This window comes from Vidua chalybeata, chromosome 20 (assembly GCF_026979565.1).
Source record: "Vidua chalybeata isolate OUT-0048 chromosome 20, bVidCha1 merged haplotype, whole genome shotgun sequence".
NCBI lineage: Eukaryota > Metazoa > Chordata > Aves > Passeriformes > Viduidae > Vidua > Vidua chalybeata.
This window is the reverse complement of record NC_071549.1, coordinates 5,041,817-5,058,838: the sequence shown is the minus strand read 5'-3', so window position 1 is coordinate 5,058,838 and position 17,022 is coordinate 5,041,817. Positions and strand designations below refer to the sequence as shown.

General features: G+C 41.8%; 1 protein-coding gene across 10 annotated transcripts in view; it reads right to left on the bottom strand.

Annotated features, from left to right (window-relative positions):
• The window catches only part of CUX1 (cut like homeobox 1), a 270,952-nt gene that overhangs the window by 58,882 nt on the left and 195,048 nt on the right, over nucleotides 1-17,022 (bottom strand). For 4 of the 10 annotated variants that reach the window (XM_053960856.1, XM_053960859.1, XM_053960857.1 and 1 more), the window contains 8 exons: nucleotides 15,066-15,114; nucleotides 13,953-14,049; nucleotides 12,196-12,867; nucleotides 11,187-11,252; nucleotides 9,700-9,801; nucleotides 6,681-7,507; nucleotides 5,130-5,295; nucleotides 4,416-4,472 (listed from right to left, as the gene is read on the bottom strand). In XM_053960856.1, the coding sequence (XP_053816831.1) occupies nucleotides 4,416-4,472; nucleotides 5,130-5,295; nucleotides 6,681-7,507; nucleotides 9,700-9,801; nucleotides 11,187-11,252; nucleotides 12,196-12,867; nucleotides 13,953-14,049; nucleotides 15,066-15,114 (2,036 nt within the window). The remainder of the gene's footprint in view (nucleotides 1-4,415; nucleotides 4,473-5,129; nucleotides 5,296-6,680; nucleotides 7,508-9,699; nucleotides 9,802-11,186; nucleotides 11,253-12,195; nucleotides 12,868-13,952; nucleotides 14,050-15,065; nucleotides 15,115-17,022) is intronic. The other 6 variants (XM_053960858.1, XM_053960861.1, XM_053960860.1 and 3 more) reach the window with 5 other exon arrangements.

Here is a 17,022-nt window from a genome sequence, read left to right as displayed (position 1 = left end):
TCCCAAACCACAGAAAAAAAAGTGGAAACTTCACCAGGATGTGCCAGGGTGCTCCAGGGATAAGCATGAAGGTACCTCTTTGGCTGACGTAGTAGTTCAGCTCTGAACTTTAAAACCACATTTGCACCTAGCACAAAAGGCCACAACTTTCCCAAGTCCAAGACTCAATAACTGGTCATCAAACACAAAACATCTCTGCAAGGAATTCCTGCAGTCAGCTGTCTGAGCCATGTGATCTCCCTTCTCTGCCATTTCACAGACTACATTAACCACAAACATTTCATGTCATACATTTTTATTAACCTGGAATGCCAGCAAATGACTGCAAAACCCTCTCTCTCTTTTTTTTTTTTTGATTCAACAACAAAAACCAGCTCCAATTTGGGAAGGTCTGTCAGCATCACTGCACCAATCACTTTGGTGATGTCACAGCGTAAGGATTCAGCTCTCCCTGTGCTAATCCAGCTGTGCTCTGGAGCACCATTGCACAGCTCTGCCCACTCAAACAAACCAGAACAATGCAAGAAAAGATGATAAAACACAGGGAGATGGGGGTAAGGGCTTCTCCTTTGCCACCACAAGGCTACTGAGCTCTTCCCAGAAGTGTATCCGGATGGTATTCCTGAATTTGGGCTGCCAGCCTGAAACATGCTCTCTCCCTGCTTTGCTTCTCCCAGAGCAGCCAACGTGACAGAATTCTCCTGGTACCAGGAAAATGGGAATATCCACCCAGCACACAGTTAACTACCTGCCCACTCAGCAGCTTCTGTACTGGCAAATGTTACAGGAATCTGTATCACAGAAATGAAAATACAATGGATACCTGGCTTTGCCATCACACCCTGGTCTCTCTGTTAATCATAATGAGACAAAATTATCCTGAGGTTTTTCTGATTTGTGTTCCCTAGGGATGATAAGAAGTAATAATCTCCCCGTTGTTACAAACATTTTATTTTGAAAAGAAAGCTTTTATGCATATTTTAGTTGATCTAAATCCAGTAGATCTCGGGTTTTTAAATCACCAGATAATACGCAATTATCTCAAGCTAGATTCTGATTTTGAAACAAGCTCTAATTAGCTCCCCATTTTATGCTGCTATAATCCTTTCTTCAACTCCCATGAGTGTTACTATTGCTAAGCAGCATGAGGTTAGGAATGATGGATGATACCCAGAAAGGAAGACAAACAAAAGGGAAATTCAAAATCCCCTGAGATCACCCGCAGCTGTATCGGCAAATGAAGATTTCCACATTAGGTCATAAGACGACCCTTACAGAAACACACACCAAAAAGGCACGTCTTCTTCCCACTGAGTATTTGCAAGCCTTTAATGTAGTATATAGAGAGTACATGTCCTTCACAGAGGATAAAGAAAAAAGTGGATGTAAAAATTCAGCTTTCTTGCGAGCAGCCACGGACGGAACCAACAGCACCAAAAAGGAAACTCTGTCTCAATCTCCTATAGATAGGCAGCACAAACCCCCAGAATAAAACCAACTAATAAAAGCTGTGCACAGTACAAATATTTAGAAAAATATCCGAGCATTCTCCTGGCACATGGCAACCGTTCAAACCTACCCCGGCTCCCATCAGCAGTAATGCAACTAAATAAGGGCCAAATTCATCATGAAAAAATGCTGATGCAGTTGGGTGACACTAATTCAACTTTTTTTTTCCATGTGATTTGGTCCATGCTTTTGACACATAAATCATTAAAAAGGCAGATTTACCCAAGGGCATTAGAGCATTTAGGTGGAAAGAAATACACAGAAAAAATGTTAGAAAAGGCACAGCAATCCTATTTTTGACCACCTAGGGTACAGACACCATTTTTGTGTAAAACATGTTCCCTGAAACTCGCACAAAATCACCAAGCCTTGAGGAAAGCTCAGAGGGAGAAAATACAGGTATATACCTGGCTGTCATTTTGGTATAGGCTGTTTTTTATAAAATCCATGAATACAGCTTCCAAAAAAAAAAAACCCAGCCTGGCTTCCCTTTGCTATCTCAACATATATATAAAAATATATTAAAAATATATATGTTTATCCATTCATTATACGAAACATGGATGGGCCCATCTGTCCACACGTGAAAATGGAAAATTAGTGAACAAAAGCCAAGACTTTCATGAATGAGGTGTTAATCAAAACCTTATGATCTAGAAGTGTAACTAACTGGGTCAGAAATCCAGAAAATCTTGCTAGTTTGGTAGAATAGAGCCAAACAGTAATGAAAATACTCCCAGCTAATAAAAGTTTGAGTCGTTACTATACATGTTGACACTCTGTACACTGAAGACCTTCTTGGCAAAGCACTCAGGAGCCACTGAGTGTATTGGTTTAATTTCACTTCTTTCCCTTCATGCATTCAACAAGTTCCAAGCCAATTATATTACATGGAAAAGGCTCCAGACCTTTCCTTGTTTCAAAATTGTTCTGATTAATTTCTGTTTTAAAATTACAAGTATGCAACCTTCTCTGCCTTGATTTTCCTGGGAAACGTCTCAGAAGACCGAAAATTGGAGCTGTCTCTCTCTTTTTTTTTTCTCCCTGCCCTGGAGTGATGGATCTTTCACAAATGCATAATTATTATTACCTTTTCCAAACTGTTTGCTGCATTTTTAATTACAGAACAGCTGCTAATAAAAGGAAATTACCAAACTACCCTTCCTCATTCAAATAACTTGGTTTTTGCTCTTTTGTTCTGCCTGGTGCCACAACCTTCCTTATGCCTTCACACAGAGAAAGGCACCAAGAAAAGAACATTTTGTACAACAATTCTATTTTTAATCCTCTGAGAGGAGGTAGAAAAGGGCATGAGCCCATTTTCTCATTTGTAAGTCGGCTTTAAGGAATGAAGGAGGACAATCATCAATAACATGATTTTATTAGCTGATAGGAACGTGTCACCTCACAAAATATTAGCTCAAGGGCAGGAACTGACAAACGACACTGGGAGTGTGGGAGGGAACAAAATATCCCAGCAGCAAAACTGAACTTCCTGAAGGAAATCACTTTCAGCTCCCAGCGGTCCCCCCGGGAATCCAGAGGGTGGTTGGATTTTAATACTATGGGCTTGTCTTTCCATCTTTTATAATTAGAGCTAGTCATAAATATGAAGATTAGCAATAACAATGCAGCATTTCCCAGCTCCTCTGATTTCGAATTCCCCCTAAAATGGCTACAATTAATTACTCATATTTTCCACACCGTCTCAGACGTTTGTAACTGTGACACTCTTGCACGGCATTGATGCCACAAAAAAAGTACTCAATGACATGTTTTTAATGAACCATCACAAGAAATTTCCATGTTCCCTAAATGCTTGGCTATAAGTAACAATAGCCCTATGATTGCAAATAATTTTCTCTCATTTTGGTTTTGTTTTCATGGCTTGTTTTTACTGGGGGCATTTTTTTTTCTTTTATGTATTTATTTTCAACTGTTCTCCTTAAGAAAAACGTGGACTGAATATCATCACGAATTTTCTTCTAGTAAAATCTTTTAGAATGCAAAATAGTTTCCCCAGTAGAGAGAAAAAAACCACTTTGGTTGGGATATTTAGAGTAAAGCCAGAGAGCTGCAGAAAAAAAAAAAAGAGTATTTCAGAATAGCAGAAAGGTGGAAGAAGAGCACAACCCATCCCTGTCTGTGCCCTGAAATGCAGCAGCTCTCAGCACAGGGCACTGGCTGCAAGCACAGAGCAGGGCACGGATATTTTACAGGAGTGTTTTACGTCAGTGAAGCATTTCTTTGGTAAGAGGCTGTGTGGGTAGAGTTTGGTATCTAACAGCAGGAGCACAGCTGTTCTCTCCTGTCCCAGCTTCCCTCCTATCCTGTGACCATCTCTAAAGCCTTCAGCCACTCACTGCCCTGACACTCAGCTTTGCTGCATCTGCTTTTTTATTTATTTTTATTTTTTGAAAATGGAAAGGAGAAAAAAAAAAGGTCAGCTGGGAATATTTAACGAAGCTTGAAACAGACATAACGTGGTCTGTTCCCCACCTTTGGATTAACAAAGCAGATTTTGTGCAAAGGAGAGTGGAAAAAAACCTACCAGCAAGTGAGGCAGCTGGAGTATGTGGATCACATTACAAACCAAGGGCTTGTTTTACAGCCATTGTCACATGTCACATTGATAAGCTGAACTATGGCAAAAAAATACCCTTACAGAGCCAATGATCTCTCAGATCAGACAGAGTCTCTTTACCTAATATATGCAGCTAAATATGTGTGCTCCCTACATCTGCCATAGCAACAAGGAGAGAAGAAGGAATTAACTGCATTAATAAAAAAACTGAAGGGACTCCTGTATGATACAACAAAATGTGAGAAACCTCTCAGCATCAAAGCAAACGCAACAAAAGCACAGAGAATTATTTCAGAGCAAATCATTGAAACCAGCTGATTACCTGAGCTTGCACATCCCTGCTGTAGGGAATCCTGTAATGATGTCACAGAGTGAAGGACTAGACAAGAGAGGAGAGGAAAATCAGGGAACAATAAAAGGAGATGCCAAACCACAAACTAAACAGTAAGCAAGGCTCAACAAATAGCAAAGTGCTGATCTCAGCAAGGGCTCGCTGCTCAGTTAACTCATGGCACAGAAAGGTACGACCCAGGCCAGGCTCCAGCCTGGCATTTCTGTGTCAATAGGTATTAGGGGAAGAGACAGCCACAATAGAAGTGTCATTGCAACCCAGCATTCCCCCTTTAAAGCTCAGTTTTCCAGCTCACCTCCTGAGACAGCAATCGATATTCTCCCTGGAACAATCCAAATCCCCTGTGCAACCCTAGGAAACAGCGCACAACATTTTCCAGCTCTTTGGCCAAAATTTTTGGGATTGTGTGTCATATTGACGCCTAGATAGTATCACCCTAATGAGGAACTTGGTAACTGCTGCTTATCAATTACACATAAATGTTCATAAACATTCCCAGCACGTCCCCTTAGGGATTGGCTGGGCTGCCAGGGTGGATGGTGCCACTTCCATAATGCCTGGACCAGCACTGGTGCAAGGCTGGCTTACTGCAAATTTAAAAAAAAAAAAATACAGAAAATAGAAAAAGAAAAAAAAAAAATCTCCTCCTCCTCAACTCAAACAACATAGTGGAATTTTAATTACCTTGTCCTTGTTGCTGCCCTTGTGCGGGCAGGACACACTGTCCCAGCTCACCATTCAACCAGAGCTGCATACGAATAAATGGTTCTCGGCCTTTTTGGGTCAATTTGCTCCATGGCTTTGGCCTGGAGAGCATGTCACTGACACTTCCTTGGGACAGCCCCAATACCTGAAGTGAAGCAACCAAGAATGGCACGTTAACACACTGGCACTGGAAACGGGGGGGAATTTAAGTCACTTTGGTTTCCTTTATTGTATCGCTCAAATTGTTTGTATATGGACAATTATAAAAACTGTAAAAATTGGACAATTATAAAAACTGTTTTCTGTGGATACTCGGATGGAAATGCCTTTCTTCCTGCTGTGTTGCCTTCTGAAGGAAGGTGGGTTTTTCCTGCAGGATCTGGGTGGCAGCAGCCTGGATTTGCATGCTTTTCATATTTTGTGTCAAACAGCTTCATCAGTTTTAACAGGAAAAACACTGAGTCCAGGCACACACAGGCAGATGAAACAGGCAATGACTGGCATGTATTTTGTTCTCAAACAAAAATAATTGGGACTAGGCCTATATTTGGTTGATTTTTGGGGGATGAATTATAACGATGTGTGTTTTCACCTGTAGCAGCGGCTGCTCCGCATAAGTAAATATTTAAGAATACAGCTGAATGAGGGGAGGGAGTGGGGAGAATTTCAGACAGACAGAATGCAATTACTTGCCTGGTATTCAGCACAGGTACAAGAGTTAAAAATCATACTTAATGAAAGCTGCCATGGGATCTTTAATGACCCCAAGAGGTCAGACTTTTCATTTTACATCTTAGTGAGAAGGTAATAGTGCGATGCCAGCTCCGATTACACTCCTATATTGATTCAATTATTTATAGGAAGAAGAAACAACAAATGTCCAACACTTTTTACAGCCTGGGAGGGGTTTTCTGGTGGTTAGGAACCCTCAAAATCCCACGTGGTCAGTGCTTAGGGCTCACAACGTGAGAACTTCAGGGAGCCTTATCTGTAATCAAACATTGCTCTAAAACATCTCAGAGCACACTGAGGTACTGAGCAGCAGGTATTAGAAATGACTTGGAATTCTTGACTTCAGACTAAGGAGGGTTAGGGGATTTTCCATGTGTTTGTTTTAATGCCCTTGTGCACATTTCCAAATAATAACGAAAAAGGAAAAATGCTCTTGTGTCCATAATCTTCGCTTATAACAAAGTTAAGACTCTCCAGTCATGGCAATGGTATTACTCAAATATTCCATGAATTCATTACATTAAGCATGAAATATTGAGTCTCAGCAATGTTTGCTTCAGCTTTCAAGTTTTCTAAACTCGGGGCCCCATTCCTAATTCCAAGTGGCTGAAGCCAATCCCTGTATAAAAACCTTTGCAATTCCTACCGCACAGGGAAACTAATACTTAGTGAGTTTTGAAATACTTCACACACGGAGCAAAACCATTTTTCCATAGGACCCCTCTGGCTCTGCACCTGTGTAAGGAGCAGAGGGCACAATCACAACACTGGTGAAACAAGAGAGAACCACTTCTTTACCTTTTCCCCAAAGATCCTTTGGCAGATGCCATTCTTTGCTAGCTTTTCCTTGACCTGCCGCGTTAGCTCTATCGTATCCACCTCCTGGTACATATAAATCTCATACTGCTCGGGTGTCAGTGGAGGAACCGAAGGTTTGGATGGCTTGGACAAGGACACGATAGGGGATGAAGGGAGGGGGCTATTCTGTGGTGTCTCACTGCGACTCGCCCCAGTCATGCTCAATTCAGAACTCTGCGAGTACGGAGATTCCGCGTTTGGCCACTCTTTCCAATACTCGGAAGAAGACGGTCCTTGGAGCTGGCTACGATCTGGCCTAGTCTGATTGCTGACCTTTTCTTTTCCACCACTGGCTTCCTCAACTTTTATATCTTCGGGAAGAGCTGCATTTCTTCTCTCATGCTGCACAGTATTCCACCAATGGTCCTTCCAAACACCACCACGTCCCAACTCATTTTTAACATGCCTCAACATACCCTGGGCAGAATCACTTATTCCATGAAGCTCTAAAACAGGTGCCTCCTGAGGCTCCTTTTTGAGCCCAGAGAGGTTCTGCAATGCAGAGATACTGGAATCAGTGACAGATGAATGTTTCTTCAGGGATATGGCCAAAGGAGAATAGCTGGAAACCGAAGACATTGCAGGTGTAGACACTAGTTTGGGGGACAGGATAGAAATGTCAGCTTGAGATAGAGGTGGTGTTTTTAAGGCAGGTTCAAGGGCAGCCTGCTGTGCCTCCATTTCCCGTCGGGCTTGTTGCAGAATGGATCGAATTGCATCATCAGAATTGCCACTGCTAGAGGCAGAAGGCGGCTGAGCCGGCTCAGCTATGAAAAACAACCAAAAGACTAAATGCAACAGAGGAAAATGCTTTATATTCAACACGTGCTACTGTAAACACTTCCCTGACAGGGGAAAAAAAAAAAAAAAAAAAGGGGGCTGAAATACATTTCTGCATGGGAGGGAGGAGTTTTCACTAAGCAAAGATTTGCACTTTTCAAAATAATGTAAGATTTCCAAAGTTCTTCACTGGAAAATTTCGAGAGCTGCCAAAGTGCTGGATGTTTGCACGCACAGACTCAGCTGCACAAGTCTGGGATCACTTGCCCTTCCACCATTGTAAAAATTTTCAAATAAATGCCTTTGAAAATCAACCCTTCACTTCTTCCTCCCCCACCCCCATGTGGTCAATAACATTTTATAGCTGCATTTACAAAGTTACTTAACCTTTCACTTCACTCTTTTCTCCACAAATGAATTTAACACGCACTCAGAACTGAACACAGCTGCATTCACCTGGACAGACTATTCCAATATAAATAAGGTGAGATCTTTTAACTTCAAAAACACAGCACACAAATTACAACAAAGGCAGAACTTTAGGAAGAGATGATCATCATTATTTCACTTGACAAACTAAATATGCTCCTGCTTCCTGTTTTCTTGTACCATGGTCCCAACCACTGAAATAAACAGCTCTACCAGAGCCAGGCTGACACCTGGCCATCACCCTCTCCCTTATCTGAAGCTCTAGGATGGAGTCACAGGTGCTTTCAGCAGAGATAACCCCCAAATGCAGCATTCCAGTGGGGAACCAGGATTTGGGTGGCTGTGCTGCAGCAGCTGGGGATGAGCAGAGACTGGAACGTGGGTGGGGAATTATCTCTGCAGAGCCAAGAGGTTTTGCAATGGCATCTGCTTCTTTTTCAGTCTCCACTGAGGTCCCCAGTGCTTGGAAACCAGTTCCTCTGAAAGCTGCTCTGCAGAGAACAGGCAAGTGAAGCACCAGGTGGGAGCAGGGAACCCCACACTGCAAGGAGTGGCCTCAAAGTGAAACAAGATTTCCAACATGCTGTGTATCACTCCAATAATACTACAGCTCATTTGAATGTATTTCTGAATTTGCCTCCCTACATTCCTTCCTGTCACACACTGTAAAATACATGAAAAGCTAAGGAATAGGAAAAAAAGGCAGTGATACTCTGCTGTTTTATCTGCTGGTTTCACAGGGAGTTTTGAGGCCAAATTAATATTTGAAAGGAAGTCTGAGACTCCCAGATGAAACATGCTACTGAATAACATTCTTGCAGTTTTCTGCACAAACCCCACATTTTTCTCTGTGTAATAATTTCTTGTATAAAGTCATATTATTTAGATCATATATTAACTAGTGTTTTATCCTCTGGCATAAATTAACTTAGTTTTCATTTGAAAGACAACTATCCAGAACCGTAAATCAGTATTTACTTTAAAAAATGAAACAGAAGTATTGCACAGTAATTTCTACTTCAGCCCAATAGCAGTACTGGGAACTGTTAAATCTGAGAGGGCCACTGACAAGACAGAAATGTTAATTACATAACAGCATACAATGAGAAATTAGACTTATCTCAGGCTAAGAGGAATTTTTTGGGAAAGGGAATGTGTTTTGGATTTGCCAATTCATTCACTGAATACATTCTGTAACCAAAAATAAAGTCATCTAAGAGTCAGGACTGAGTGTGCCTGTATGAGTACAGGATGTACCATGGTGCTGGGACTGGTAATTGCTGCCTGGAGTGTGACCTTCACCCCAGCAAATCCATCCAGCCCCTCTCCTGTGCAGTTGTGTCCCTGGGGCCTGAGTGAGACAGAAGAGAAGAGAAAGCAGGAGCTGTTCCCTTTCCAAGGAGCAAACTGGGAGAAGAAAGGATTCTGTAGGTTCCCCTCAGTGACTCCTTCAGGTCTGGAGGGCAGCCAGGAGCTCAGAGCTCTCTTTATCACAGGGATAAAGGTGTTCAGAAATCCCACAGGGAGCAGGGCATAGCAGAGACCTCACCACGCCGGGACACGTGCGACCTTAACTTGGGATGTCTCAGAGACAGAAACAACTCCACTAAATAACAATAAAAATCTCCAAAAAACTCTTCAAACCTACACTGAAGCTTTTAAGAATATAATTAACTGACCAGAAAGCTCATGGCAATTGTTTTAATTAAATTCTGCAGTAAAAGCAGGCAGAGACAAAATGAGCCCATACCTGTTTTCTGTACTTGCAGCTCCCTTTTGGCTTGTTCGAGAATGGATTTGATGGCTTCATCAGAGCCAGACTCTGCGGTTCGGATTCGTGTGGTTATGTTACCTGGGGAGGAAAACACAACTGATGACACCAGGGAAACTCTTATTCGGCTGTTTTTGTAACACAAAGACACGCTGTATGTGATACATGGCCAGCACAACCTGAGGACAACTTGCAAAGGACCTTTACCAACATTTACAGCACACAAAAAAAGTACTTAATATAATAAAAGCAAAATATCCTCGTTGTGCCTGTCTCTAGCTGCCCCAGAATAGTGAGAACATCAGAGGAAGAACTAGGTGGTCATATATTCCTTTTCTATGATAACATATATAGATCTATTCTTTTCCTTTTCTTTTGGGTTTTTTTTTTTTTTTTTTTTTTTTTTTGGTTTTTTTTTTTTTTTTTGGAGGGGAAGAGGAAACAGAAAGGAAAAGAACTAGAGGGGAAAGGAAGAAAGCCAAAAAATAAGCCCAGGATTCAACTTAAAAATGGCATCAGCTGCTAGGCAAAGTAGGATGAGTATACATTCAGCCCAAAATAGAATTAAAAAGTAACTACATAAAAGTAATTTTTAACTTTCTAGAGGTTAATACATTAAGAGAAAGAGTCATTTAAACACAGATACCATTTGAAGTACTCTCCAGCTAAGAGCTATTACTTGGTTGTTTGGTTTTGCTTTTTTTTTTGTTTTGTTTTGTTTTTTAACCTCTAAGGGGAAGAAAAGTAGGGAAAACTAAGTGCTACTGCACTTAACTGCATTTTCCATTATGAGATTATTGTTTGTAAGCAATTGAGGTAATTTGTGACTGGAGTCAAAATAACTACAGACTTTTGATGTACCTGCCTTTGTTTTTCCTTCTTTCTGGTCTCACTAAAGAAAAATTCTGCAACTAATCTATAACAAAAATGTGCAGCCTTCCTGTTTAGTGATAATTTATGGATCTGATGTTCACTTATCTTGTTGTCTTTTTCATATATAATACTGATCTAAGCATCACACTAATTTAGCAGTGTATTAAAGTGGAATTTGTCAGCATAAGCCCCATGAGAAGAAAGAAGTAAACCTGGAGCAGAAGCAGTATGCAATTGATGTTATAACTATGCAACTTTCTCCCTCCAAAACCATAAAAAATAGCAAAGAGAGCATTTCAATAGATCTGATGACTTTATAAAGCCACTTCCATCCCTTCTCTCTCTTTATCTGTGTATGCAGGGGGGATGGGAGTGGAAGAACTATCCAAACAGGGTTACGTTAGTACAGCAGCAGCAGAATTAGAAAAAGCAAAGTGTTCATCTAACCCATGGTTTGTTTTATACTTACTGTCTGTTTTTCTATCAGATTCCAGGCCAGAATCAAACTGCACAGTTTTAAGGAAACACACAGCTAAAGCACACTCCACTTCCTAGGGATTGACTGCAAAGAAAAACACCTGCCTGTGACGTACCTTCAGACCCATTTCTTCGTTTCGGTACTTCCTGAAATAGTCTGTTCAGGTTCTGGCCTGGATTCTCTGTTGAAAAACAAGTTTGGTAAGAACAAAACAATCAGGGGATGGTTGCTCTGACATCACGGGCTGTGTGACATGAGGAGCTGGCAGCCTGGCCCTGAGCTCTCCTGGCCCCTTGGGCCCCTGAGCAGGAGGAACTGGCTACTTGGGAAGAAGCAAGGCTGGCTGATTTGTTAATAAAGATTACAGCTATGTTCGGAAAGGAGATTAGACAGATATAAATAAATGTCTAGAGATACCAAAAATGAAGAGGTTAAAGATGGGCAGATAATCCCCTCAAGTACAATCATCAAAAGGAAGAACAGATTATAAATCTAACAGTGTGTGCTTCCAATTAAACAAAATCTAGGAAAACCCTGCCTGTCCTTTCCAATATTTCTTGACTGTAAACAACTTACTTTTCAGTTTCTCGAAATGTAAATCTCAGCCTTAAGATGAATCACAATGAAATCCATGTTACTTCTTAAAATCGCTGCCTTAAATATGCAAAGCTGCTTTAAACTGGGATTGTGTTTTAATTACTCATCTCATGCATCACCTACCCTATTTTGTCAGAACACTTTGGGGAAAAAACATAATCACACAAGACACAACAAAAGCCTGGTCTCAGTAAATAACCTCAAATAAAAATCCCCCAAGTATTTCTGAGGGCTGACAGCCCGAGTAGCTGCTGACCCTTTTTGCTCCATGTTTGGGAAGTGAGGGCTGTGAGTGTCCCTGCTGCTCGCTCCTGCTGACAGGCACCAACCAGTGGCTAAAAAAAGCATAAGCACAGATACGAACCTGCCTGAGTGCTGCAAAGCAGGGCTGGAGAGCTGAACTTGCTGCACCTGGCACCTGACCTGGGTGAGAGCAGCAGCAGCAGTGCACAAACAGCCCAGCATGGAGAAGCTCCTGGTTTGGAATGTTTGGAACTAAGAGGAGCCGGGGGCTGGGGAGCTCTTACCTCTTTGTCTGCCCTGGATGCTGCGAAGAGCCAGGATGTTCTGCTCGTCCGACAGGAACTGCTTCATCTTATGAAATGGCTCCTTGCCTCTCACAGTCAGTTTATTCCATGGCTTTGGCCGGGCCAGGATCTCACTCACAGACCCTTGTGACAGTCCCAACACATAATGTCCAAATATCCGCTGTCCAATATTGTGCTTGATCAACTGCTCTTTCACCTGACGTGCAATTTCGGCCGTGTCTATCTCCTCGCCTTCGGAGATGCTCCCAGCACTTTCTGACTGGCTGGGAGATGGGGCCATGCCATTTACATCCGGGCTTTGTTGTAATGGACTTTGGGAAGATATGGAGTTTGTGCTGTATGGACCTGTTGGAAAAATCATGCTTGTGCTTCCTGCTTCCTGCATTGCCTTGGAGTAGAAGGACTGCATTAGCTGTCGCTGGAGGAGAGAGTTTAGTGCAAATTTTCCTGTGGAGGCCAGGGGTAAGCTGGGGCTCGCCAGGGATGAGCTGAAAAAGTCTTGACTTAAACCCGTTGGTGAGAACTGGTGTGTACCATTAGTATTGGAAGCCTGCTCCCCCACGTTGCGGAGCAACTGGGAAGGAGGGGAGGCCGGCAAGGTTGCAGGACGCTGACTCTCAGGCTGGTCTTTCCCTTTTCTCCTGGCTGACCCTACAAGGAAGGTCAAACATAATGCATTATGGGGGGTCAAAGAGGGAAAAACCAAGATAAAAAAATGCAAAGTTTGCCCCGCAAAGGGAAAAAGTGCAGATTGACACGGGCCAATGGAGTGGTGGTGGGAGTTTTGGTTTTGTTTGTTTTTCGTTTGTTTTCATTTGTTGGGTTATTTTTATTTTTTTTTAATTTTTATTTTTAATTTTTTTTTCCATGATTGAAAATTTTTAAGCCAAACAAGGCCCCCAAAACAAACAACATGCATTTCATGTTTGCACCTTTCTTGTATGTTGCAGCCTGGAGAATCCCCCTTACAGACATTAACACTAGAACAGTTACATGAAGTGCAGTGGTACAGTTAAATAAATGCAGTTACAGACAGTAAGTCTCTCTGTTGTCTCTCATTCAAGATATGACTCATTGGACCTGACTGAACCCAAATGCAGCAAACATTTACATTTTTGGAACAAACCAATTTGAATAAAGGAATAACCATTAGGTGGATGCACCAAGATCGCTCAGTTAAAAGTCATAAAACGCTTCAGAATTCAGTAATCCCAGGGCCAGTGGCAACTTTTAATTTTCTTCCAGCTGCAAAAACCATCATTCAAGAATCTGGAAATTCCATGACTTGCCATTTAAAAAATGTGCACACAAGTTATAAAAGCCCACATCAGGAAAGCCAAACAGCAAACACACTTCGCTGGAAAGAAAGGATTTTGCTTTCCTGAGCTGACCTGCTGGTGGTATATCCAAGTGTATCAGACAGGGAGACTGTGATCTACATGCAAACATTTTGCAAAACACTGTGTGTGGGGGAAAGAGATGGATTTGCTCCCAAAACAGAAGACAGCCTCAAACACTGGTACAGCCTATAATGCCTCTTCCTTAACCTTTATAGACTAACTTTTACTTCATTATCCAGCCTATAAAACTACAGAAATCCAACGTCACGCAGTGTTCCTGTTGCTTCTTAATCCTCCTGCCATGCATTAGCTCAGACACTCAGCTCTCACTCAGCCCTCCCTCCCATCACAGGACAGCAGAGGCACCCAGAAGAGCCAAAATTTGGGTGGACCTACCGCTCAGGTCGCTGTTGGTGATGCGCAGCGTGGCGTTCTCCGACTGCAGCGAGCGGTTCTTCTCCAGCAGCAGCACCTCCAGCGGCTTGGATGCATCCTAAAGGAAACCAAACAGGGAGGTTTGTTTCTCAAAGCATTGAGAATCTCATTCAGGCACTAAAAAGGATTTCAGAGGGAAAAAAAATTAAAAAAAACCAAATGCTTGACTGGTCTCTGACGGCAGCGAGGGAATTTGCTGGGCACAGATCGGCAGGAATCACTCCAGGCTCTGGTGGGAGCCATGGAAGAGATTCACTGTTTAATTTTCACTGTAAATCATTCATCAATTCTGCATTATTTTGAGATGTGCAATGGAACATTTTCTTAATCCCACTTATTTTTAAATTGTCCTGGCACACTTTCAGTTTAAAAGCTATAGACTCCTTTTAATCTGATTAAAACAGGAGTTAAGATTATATTATCCCTTCTAGGTCAACTGACCCAAGCTAAGCATTTCCTTGACATGCTGCATTTCAGCAGAAACAGTTTGTTCAAAATAACATCAGTCAGAGAAACCTGCTATTTACTCTCCCCTAAATATCTAACCTTTGACCATTAAAAAACCCATTGAAAATTAATCCGAGGATATCGACATTCAGTCTGGATTTCAGAAAAAGGAATTTAATTCATAACCTTTAAACTGAAGTAAGATTAATTTGCTGGAACAGCAGAGCTTTCTCAGTACTCCAAGGTTTGTTTTCTTTTGTGAAAAGAAATTTTCAAGGCTAACAAATACTTTAAAATGCTGAAGTCCTTGCACAGTGTGCTGCCCCTACACCAACTCCAGTATCTTTAAATTACTCAACTTCACAACATTCTGGTTTACCCACTCCAGCACAGCTGAAATGTCACTTTGTCCTTGACCATTTAAATGAAATTAACAGACCAAAAAAAAGAAAAAAAAGTCCAGTTCAGCTTTTTACATAAGAAAACATCAGGAAAAACAAGGATGGACCGAGAAGCCTCAACATCAACAGGAAACTGTCAATGTCAACAACAAGGAATTGCAAGACAAAATTTTTGTTAACCAACTGAGCTGTTGAATAAGTAAGAAAACAGAAGTAAGTTCAATACCTGTGCACCAGAGCTTTCAGATGGTGCAAACTCCATGGATTTCAATATACTGTGGAAGGCAGAAAAAAGAAATTATTTTCTATTTCTCCTTTTCATAACAACTCCATTAATGAGTATTAACATTATCATGTCCTGTTCTTCAGCAACACAAGTGATGACAACTTTCCTTGCAGTAACACAATCTCCTAATGAATACAGAATAACTCCTCCAACCAGTTATTGGATAAGAAAATTTTCTCAAGCATCATCTAAATCATTCCATATGCAATCCCACCAGGCCAGCTTAAAGTGTAAATTTAAAGGTTAATAAGGATATAACATTTTAAGCTGTCAGAAACAATATAAATTTATCTGTGAAGCTGGAAGGGAATGAGGAAGTTGTAGCAAAGCAGCAAAACAGGGGAATCACCACCACAGCACAGCACTTCACAGAATATACACCAGCTCACCAGCAAGGAAAATATGCACAAAAAATCCTCCTAACCAAGGCACTACAGGCTAAAAGGCAGTTTTTCATTTTAATAACCCCCTCATTCTATGGCAAAGGGAAGACAAAATGGCCCAATATTTCTTAAGAAATATGAAAGATCCAAATATTTATAAGTACATTAGGAGAAAATCTGATAGTCTCATTGTCAATATTTTATACAAATAGTGAGCGGTCAGAGGACGTGTCCCTTCAGAGGCTCTCAGTTAGAGCTGTGTCATCTGGCAAACCAGAATCTTACAGGAATCCAGACTTATTACTGTACTTTGCTGGATAATTTTTCTAAGACCAGCCTGCTGCAGGCAGGACATGAACTTCCTCAGACTGAAGCAATAAATGATTTCAGCTTCTTACTGTACAAAGACAACATTCATTTGGTGAAGAAAAACACATAAACACATATAGATGGTATTTATACAGCATTTGTCATGTATAAAGCACCAGGAACTCTGTGAGCAGGAACAATCTGGTTAATCATGTATTTAACTGTATTAAAAGCTGTGGATCATGTATTAAAGGTTTTGGAACTGCCCCTGGATCCTTGGAAGTGTCCAAGGCCAGGCTGGTGGAGCTTGGAGTAGCCTGGGGGAGTGAAGGTGTCCCTGCCCATGGCAGCGGGTGGGACTGGATGAGTTTTAAGGTCCCTTCCAGCCCAAAACATTCAGTGATTCCATGAAATGTGGAAACTGAGAGAAAAAAAGGCAGGAGTCCAGCATTAAGACACAGAACTAGTTCTGGATGCCATGAGGAGTTAGCCAGGCACCCATTAACTGCCTGAACCTGTCCCTGGATTAATCCAGAGTTAGATGTGCATTAAGTGACACTCTGGAAATCAGGTCTCTGGGCCATTCAAGATCACCCAAAGTCCTAGTAACCCCAAGGGGAAAAAAGTCATTCTGAGAAGGAGACCTCATGTATCTTGCATCTGTGCATACTCACTGCACACAGGGTTAATTCTGACAGGCATCCCTATAATATAGGAATTAAAGAAACCACACATTTCTGGCAATCACTTTCACTACATGGCATCACTCAGTGTCACCTCTTGCCTGGCTGTAGGGTGGAGCCATCGCCCCATACACAGCACATAAAGTGATGCTGTGAAGACTCTGTGTGAGGACAACAGCTCAGCCAGGTGCAAAACCAACTCCTGTGCTATCAGTGGACTGGTGCCAGTCAAGAGGACAGGATGTGGACTAATGGCTCGAGTTCTCAGAGACCCTGACATCACTTTGACATCACAGGTGTGTGACTCAGGTGGCAAATCCCCAAAAGCCAGTGTTTCTAGGCACAGCTCTGCATCCTGTGGCATTCACATTCTCTGGACAGAGAGATATAATTCTGTCTCTCAGGAGAAGCACAGAGAGAAGAAGAGAGAACAATCTTTATCTCTGCTCCTTTCTTTTCCCCATGTGGAATGTGGTATGGAGATTGTTCACCTGCAGTGATTGCTGGGTTGGATTCTGGTGA